General features: G+C 28.2%; 2 protein-coding genes and 1 long non-coding RNA gene across 3 annotated transcripts in view; 2 read left to right on the top strand and 1 right to left on the bottom strand.

Annotated features, from left to right (window-relative positions):
• The window catches only part of LOC106690446 (uncharacterized), a 282,414-nt gene that overhangs the window by 27,501 nt on the left and 246,139 nt on the right, over positions 1 to 8,774 (bottom strand). The window lies entirely within an intron of this gene.
• Positions 1 to 8,774, top strand: part of LOC136797129 (uncharacterized) — a 99,408-nt gene that overhangs the window by 34,736 nt on the left and 55,898 nt on the right. The window lies entirely within an intron of this gene.
• LOC106690445 (NADH-ubiquinone oxidoreductase chain 1-like) lies at positions 1,628 to 2,453 on the top strand. Its single transcript, XM_067052813.1, is given in 5 exon segments — positions 1,628 to 1,730; positions 1,733 to 2,001; positions 2,004 to 2,259; positions 2,262 to 2,385; positions 2,447 to 2,453. Coding segments are annotated over 5 exon segments (759 nt in total).

Here is an 8,774-nt window from a genome sequence, read left to right as displayed (position 1 = left end):
TATATAGAGCACTCAGCTCTCATCAGATCCACAATCTATCATAGTTCTCCTAGGACGTCTTTACTATCTTCTTGTTTCTTTGAGCAGTTTATAATTGAAGGGGTTGCTTAAAAAATGATCTACCTCCATCCCATCCAAGGGGAGTTTCAAGTTACATACTCTGCTTTCTGTCAAAAAAAGAATATTTAAATACAGCAAGGTTTCACTTAAACATTTAAATAATTGAAATTTATTTCTAGAAGTAGATTTTTTTTTAATTGTTTTTAGAAGTAGATTTTTTTAAATTGTTTTTTAGAAGTAGATTTTTTTAAAATTGTTTTCTAGAAGTAGATGGATCATATTTTTTTTTTGTGGCAAAAAAGTGATTGCTCTAATAATCAAACATGTGTTACATCATCAAGAAGTTTGTACCTATAGAATATTTAGTGCATGTGCAATTTTGTTTCGGAACCAAGGTTTTAGTTTGTGGTGTCATCAAAGCCTTATGAAATGAAATGAAATAGCCTTTTATTTATGCAATAAATTGAAATCATTACAACATATAATATGAACATTTACGATTATTAAAGACTATCAATTTTCTTTCCATCTTCCTGTATCCTTTCCTGCTTAGGCCTTCCCTTTCAGGGGTAATATTCAGCACTTCCCGGGGTGACCTTCCCTATTCGGAGGTGAGTTCTTTCCATTTCTTCTTCCAGACATCCCTGTCCCTAGCAGTTCTCCACCAGAGGGGTCCTGCCATCCTCTTGAACATATCGCTTCATCTTTTCTTTTGACGTCCTCTTCTTCTTTGAAGGTCGTATGGACTCTGCATACGAGATGTCTTATAATTCGTATTAAATAATATTTAATATTGTTATTTATTTTTTCGTGACCATTTTACGTACAACCCGATTATGTGTATTGAGATTTTTTTATTTATCTGTTTATTATATCTAACTAGAACAAAACTAGTTTAGCAGTTTACTTTTTCTTCTAGTTTAGCAAAAAAGCCAGATCATAAAAATACTAATCTCTAACTTCTATCCAAATTCGGACCAAATCTGTGTGCGAAAAAATATGTTCATGTATGCGTGAAAGAAAGTAGAGAATGAAATCAAATAAACTCGATACGGGTTCAACAAGATACTACCCATGAAATTTGTTTGAAAATTAGAATAAGTTCGATCAATTATGCCCGAACACTAATTTGACGACAGAGATACACGAAACCAAATTTGTTTCTAGATACATCTTTTTATTGTCGACTTCACCAACTGACTAAGGAGCAGTAAGTTTGAAGATCAAAGGGTTTTTGAGACCTTACTTACTCTGTGTGTCTTTTTAAGTCTAAAAAATCGACTACGTCTCTTATTTCACAAGCCTTACAATTCTGATACTTAACAAGTATGGTATGTATCTTCCACAGTAAAGTAGATGAAGGTTCTGGGATGGAACTGAATCAGAGACAGGGTTTACATTTTTTAGAAGAAAAATATTATTTTGTTCAATAAAAAATAAATATCAAAATGGTGCCCCAAAAATTAGTAATGTATTCTAATTTATCTACCGCAGGATAAAAATTAGTAAAACTTTTTTAAATTAGTATAAATTTGCTAAACTTTGACCATTGCTAAAATTAGGTTATATGGGAATTTTGCAGCCTTTTTCTGATGGTATTAAATTATGCTTTAGGGAACTAATTTATCCCTATAAATCTAATTATTTACTTTATTATTTATCCCCTGTTTTTTATTGTTTTTGTCTATTTCTTTGTGATTATTATTTCCTTTTATTTTTAATACTTACAATTTTGATTATGGTATTTTATTCTTTATGGTTTGTACGGGTATAGAAGTTTATGGAATTATTCTTTATGAATGGTCTTCTAATTCTAATTATGCTCTTTTGGGCAGATTTCGTTCTGTAACTCATGTTATCTCTTATGAAGTAAGAATAATGATAATTATATTGTGTATATTAATTTTTGTTTTTAGATATAATTTATTAGATATAATAAATATAATTTTATGTATTATCAACGTATATGTTGATTTTTGTTTATATGTTATCCATTATTCTTTTGTTGATTATCTTCTTGTTTAGCTAAAACTGATCGTTCACCTTTTGATTTTTCTGAGGGTGAAAGATAATTAGTTAGAGAGTTTAATGTGGAATATAGAAAAGGTGGATTTGCTTTTATTTTTTTATCGGAATATATAAATATTATTTTTATAAGTATACTAACTGTTATTCTATTCCTAGGTTGTGATATTTTATCTTAAGGTTATTTTTATTTATTTGGGTTCGAGAGGTCTTACCTCGATTTCGTTATGATAAATTAATATATTTAACTTCGAAATTGTTTTTGCCTTTTCCTCTTAATTTATTCAGTTTTTTATTTAGGTATTTTAATTTTATTTCTTTGTTAATAATATTAAGTTCATTAATTTAAGTTTTGTTTAAGTCAATGAAAGAATTTAACTTTCTTTACATACTTTCAAGGTATAAGTTTTCTAAAACTTATTGACTTTATTTTTCTAGTATTTTATCTCAGACTTTGATTATTATGGGGTTTGTAATGTAATATTAATAATAATGTAATAAATGTAAAATTTGTAATGTAAGCTCTTTGCGTTAAATATTTAGTAAAACGCATTTCGAAAGCTTATATTTTTCTTATTGAATTTTGATTATATTCGGACTTATTGTGTGCCAAATAGATACCAATAACGAAAAAATAATTCAACCCTCTGTGGAAATAAGATCAATTTTTGTAAATTACAAACTATAAATTAACTAAGGAAAAAATTAAAATAAATAAATATTGGATTACATAATTTGAGAAATTTAGTAAAAGCACTAAAAAAAAAATTCAAAATCGTGGAATTTTTCCAAAAATAGAGTAAAACGTATTATTTAGTGTAGGAAAACCTCAAAACAGACAATTTTATATAGAAATCCTAAGACATGCAATTTAAAATTAGTTTTATTTGCATGCATTTTTCATGATCCAGATTTCTGTTGAGATTTCGCAGAATTTGGAGCAAGAGTACAAAATATTGCACGAAAATCCGGTCTCTAATTATGAGATTTGTTAAAAACCAAGGCACATTTACAATTACTCTAAGAATTTTATAACCGCTATTTGTGATATTACATTAAGAATATAACGTGTCGTATCTCAAAATAAATTCCTCTAAATGTTTGAAGACCAATTTGAAATATATTTCAAGATTGGTAGGTTCAAACTAACCGTTCAATACTAAAATAAATACAATTATTTTATTCTTCCGGATCATTGAAATTCATCTGACCATGAAGTCCAACTATCCTAGCACAGCTGGATGATTTGATATCTGTTTTTTTTTTTTTTGTTTTTGCTATTTGATAAATTTATTCTTCGCGAACTTTAGATTTTCTCTGCTCTTTTTATTATTTGGTGCTTATACCTCAACTATAAATTGTATTTATATCCTAAGGAGTTCCATGTTAACTAATATGAATTACTTATAGTTTAAGATATTTCATAGTAATTGTGGTTTCCGAGTGTTGAAATAAATAAAATCTTAAGCTGCCTATCTGATTTTGCCAACTTAAGCCTATAATATTTTAAACATCAGTAAGGCACTACAGATACTCATCTGAATAAGTTTTAATCGCAGTTGTTTCATTGAATATTGCATCCACTAGTGTTTTTAGGGACTTGTTCGCCTATTCATCCTAGCAATGTGTCAATCTTCATCCAGCCAACTTAAAGCTTTTTTTCCCGTCAGGTTCTGTATTGTCGTGCATGACTGTATCTTCATTTTTCTTGAGCTGGTTTCTTTCTCTAGTCCGTATAGGATCTTTTTTCACTGATCCCTGATATCCTTACTCCAACCTTCTTATGAATTCAGCTGGTATATGTCTTGTAATTTTAAATATTAAAACATGTTTGAATATAAAATTTGGAATACATAGGCCAATATTTAGAGTGGGCCATGATGATGTGCTGAAGAGAGTCATAATGCTGTTTTTTATAGTTTATAAACAGTTTCTTTTCATTTATATACAGAAAGTACACAAATTAAAAAGTTTATTGTCTTTAATTAATGGTATATATATGCATTCACAAGTCAGGTGTAAGCCGGCTGGTCGGTTGTAGTCGCTTCATTTTAGTAGAAGCGGAAAAGAATGGCATTTCGAATGAATCCTATCTCGTCGCCATATTAAAGATTGTTCTAAGAACCAGTCGGGCAATTGGTCGCTCGTCTACCAGAGAAAGACCAGAGGATAACCAGAAAATCCAGGAGCCTAAGAGGAGAAAAAAGTCAGTTATTTTACTCTAGTATTTGATCACTTTAATGAAAACTATATAATTACTAGTAATAATTAATGAGCGCTAGCCATAGTAAGGGAGAATAAAAACTGTTGGCTGTTGCAAATTATTAAAAACAATAAATTTTTTGTTCGCTCCCTAACTAAACTACCTACATTACTAAAAAAAACCTAATAGAACATAATTTAAAAAGAGAGTAAATTTGCTAAAATATAAGCCCGCAGAGAATTGTTTACGCCGCTAAACTTAAGCTTTTTAAAAAAGCAGCATTTCATAACGAAATCATAAAAAGTCAGTAGTTGGTGAATTTATTTTGCGAAAACTACTTCTCAGGAATCATTTGACGAACAAATTTCTATTATATTCAAATTAAAGCTAGTTGAATGTACTATAAAGTAATTCATAATGTTTATCGTCATAGGAGAAGTAATTTTTATGATATTTGCCAAAAATATTTATTTCTAGTTACGAAGAAGATGGCTAGGGATATGGTAAAAAAAAAAAAATAGTTAAGAACTATTTCTTTGCCGACGTTTCGAACCATTAAACGTACAGATGTCTACTAATACTCAAATCAAAGCTCGTTCACTCTATTATAAAGTAATCTATGACGTTTATCGTCGTAGGAGAAGTATTTTTGTGATAGTTTTTAAAATAAAATCACAAAATGTTAATTTCTAGTTGATCTGACAAAATTTTTGATTTTTGAAAAATATATCTCACGAATCATTTGACTTACCAATGCCTACCACAACTCAAATTCAAGCTAGTTGAATGTACAATAAAGAAAGTTTATGACATTTATATTTGTTGGAGTTCTATTTTCATGATATATGCTGAAACAAATTGATTTCTACTTGTTTGTACAGAATTTCATGTGCAATATCATAAACACAACTACCCTTACGTTATAAACTACTTTATAGTAGTTTATTTATAATATTTATAGTAGTTTAGACGTCTGTAAGTTCCTGAGATATAATTTTTCTTAAATAAAAAAATTTTCCGGAATAACTACAAATCAATATTTTGGGGATTTATTTAGTCAAATATCATTTTTTTTCAACTTATCAAACTTTTTCTCCTACGACGATAAACGTAATAAATTACTTTGTAATTCAGTCAACTAGATTTAATGTGGGTGATGATAGATTACGATGAGATATGATAATGATAATGTCTAGTGTTTTCTGAGATACAGTTTATAATTAACCAAAAGTTTTGTTTAATTAGAAATCTTGTGAATTTATGTTTGGAATTACCATGAAAGTACTACTCCGGCGAATATAAGTATCATATACTACTTTATAGCACATTAAACTAGCTTTAATTTGAGTGCTAGTAGACGTTTAACGATTCTTGAGATATAGACTTCCAAGATAAACATGATTGAATAATCCTGGGTTTCTCACTTATCACCGAGCTCGTAATTTATAGGAAAACATACTGTATGCAATGATGCCCGCTTCCATTAACGTTTCGGTGGATCTCTAGGGCGCTTCGTGTTAATTACGCTCTATAATTCTGATGATTTGTTTGTTTTCTATAATTTGACTTTAAATCGTATCTGTCTACCAACAAAGGTTGAAACTTTTAGAAGCATTCTTTTTTTAATTTGTCTATTATAATGAACAACCCTTAATTAACTAATTCCTCAGGGAATATGAAAGAAAAATAACCACTTTTCCCATTATAATATACAGGAAAGATATCATAATAATTTGTTGAGTATTTCTTTCTAATAATATAATAAATATTTTTTCTATAATAATGTTAATTAATAATACTTGATAATGATATATTATTAAATAACCACGGTTAAAACATTTAATAAAGAAAGTAAAAATCATAATTCGTGCACTTTTTTTACTCCATAATATAAAAAGAAACTTTGTGATTCTCATCAGCAAAATGATGGCCCACTATAAATATTGGCATATGTATTTAGCTGTTTGTTTTCAAAACAAAGGCTAACACTTTTTTTATTTGTTTATTTTATACCAGATCGGCCTGGTGGGTCTTGCATGGTTGATGTAACGGTTACAATGTATATATATATATATATATATATATATATATTTATTTTTTTTTTACAGTTGATTATGTGAGTCGGGGTATAGTCTCGTACAAAAGACACCCCTAACTATATACAATGTTATAATCAAAAGAAAAAAAAAAAGATGAAATAAATAGATAAGAATAATGCTTCTTAATAAAAGAGAAAAGTAAAATTAATAACAAAAAATAATGATATTTGTACACTTAACAAAACAAACAATTGCCCTCTAATGGTAAAAAGGAACAAGTTAATTTGAAAGAACGGACAAGATAAATAAATAATAATAATAAGTAAAATAGAGGTAGTGACTAATGAATTAATAAATATATAATTTATAACAGAATGCCCTGCAGCAGCATGGGCTTCAGTCTTCGGATTGAGGTTGGGTTTTCGCAGGTTGTAGGTCACTGCTCCTTTAACTGTCGACAACTGGGAGTGGAACTTCATGAACCGTTTTTTGATGTAATCTTCAACACCATTTGTAATTCCCGATGCAATTGGCTATTTCTTATGAACCAAGAAGCATTAACTGTGATTCTTAGGAATTTTGAAAGCATGAAACTTTAAGAAACATCCTTTTGAGGCTTTGAATTGTTCAATATGATAAATAATCCTTCATCAACCAATGCAACAGGAAATATGAAGGAAACAACAAACAAATTGTTCACTATAGCCATATAATTGTTTCCTTGTAATGATGTTTCAATTTAAATGTAGACACTTTTTCTCTTAACAAATTATTAAAAGTAAGTGTGGTGTATTTATTTTATGTTTTTTGAATAGTCAATATACATCATCTAATCTGCATTTAACAATATTTCTATAAAATAATATTGTATCTATGTATTATAATTTTTATAAAGAAGGTATGACAAAAAGTAGCTTGACCTGTTGAAAGAACAATTTTATTTTATTCCAACACAAAACAGAATTATTTGGACAGGCCAACTATACTTCTGTTTACCGTAACATTGGAATAATCACGATACTAGGTCAGTATAGGGGTCAAATACAAATAGTACAATCAAATACACTTTATGAAAAAAACAAATATAAATTTGGAGGCAAGAATGTATGGGTTTTGCAACTTTTGTAATGTTTATGTGTTTGAAAAAGTGTAATTGGGTCAAAAGATTGGAAAACAAATTTAATGAAAAAAAAAATAACAACCACAAAGGAAAATAGTGTTGTTTGCTATCATATGACTAAACATTAAATCATTTATTCCGGTTATTGAGAAAATATTAAAATAAACTCACAGAGAATGATTAAATAAGAAATTTTAGTCATTACGCTTACTTAAAATACTCCTTTAAAATATGTTTAAAAAGTGAAAGCTACAATGATTTTAACTAATAAAATATGCGATTAGAATTAATATTTTTGGTAAATAATGTATTGTAAATTTCATCTTTGCTTCAAATTTTATAATAAATGATTTATCAAAGAATAATCAAAATTTAAATTGAAAATAGTGACACAATTTCCTTGTTTTTACGATGAATTATAGCTCCTATTTGTTTCTAAATTTTATATACTCGTTATTACGAATTTAAGAAATTTAACCCGGAACAAAATATTTTTTTTTTTATTTACGATACTGTTTTTATGGTTTGAAAAACCATGTTTGAGAACAAGTAAAAATAATTAATTTAATTTGAGATTGTGTGTTCCGAAATTCGGTTGTTTCAACATACTACAAAAAATTATTTGAGTGAAAATAAGAAAAAAATACATTTGCAATGTATTTACTGGGAATAAATGATAATGGCTAAGGAATTTTTAATTTAGGTTCTGTTATCAGTTACTTAAACTTCATAATCTGAAACAAATCGAAAACATATTTCCAACCATGATCAATCTAAACATTCTGTTGTTTTCTTATAAATTGTATTTAGAATGATTGATATTGGAATATTAGCAATGGATTTCGGAAATAATTATACCTCATTTTGCGAAAACAAAAAAGATTATAATTAAATGTTACTTTATTGAGTAAAGTCTATTAAAAAATAAAAAGAAACTTATACTTCTACAAGGGTTCTGTAGTTCAATTATTGGTCATATTGGAGAAAAAGGCCGGTTGCGTTACAATTTATTGAGTATTTATTTTTAACAATATAATAACTATTTTTTCTAAGATTATGATAATTATTGATATCGATATTAATACATTTTGATATAACCACGGTCAAAACTCGGCTATTGAGACTTGAAGGCCCAAGCTAAAAACTGTCGAGGGGCCCGACATTTCTATGTCAAATCCGTCATCAGTTGTCGATATATATTATGTAAATGAACTGTGAGACCAAGGAGACGTGAAAAGATACTACCATGTTTGCCTAAAGTTCCGTTACACACATTGTATGAACACTCTATGATGTTTCCTTAGCGCTTTCTATTTAATGGCCAGAA

Source organism: Halyomorpha halys, unplaced genomic scaffold, assembly GCF_000696795.3.
Source record: "Halyomorpha halys isolate HHAL.00 unplaced genomic scaffold, Hhal_1.1 Scaffold1721.1, whole genome shotgun sequence".
In the NCBI taxonomy this organism is placed as follows: Eukaryota; Metazoa; Arthropoda; class Insecta; order Hemiptera; family Pentatomidae; genus Halyomorpha; species Halyomorpha halys.
Note: the sequence above shows the minus strand (reverse complement) of the source record. Positions and strands in the feature narration are given on the sequence as shown.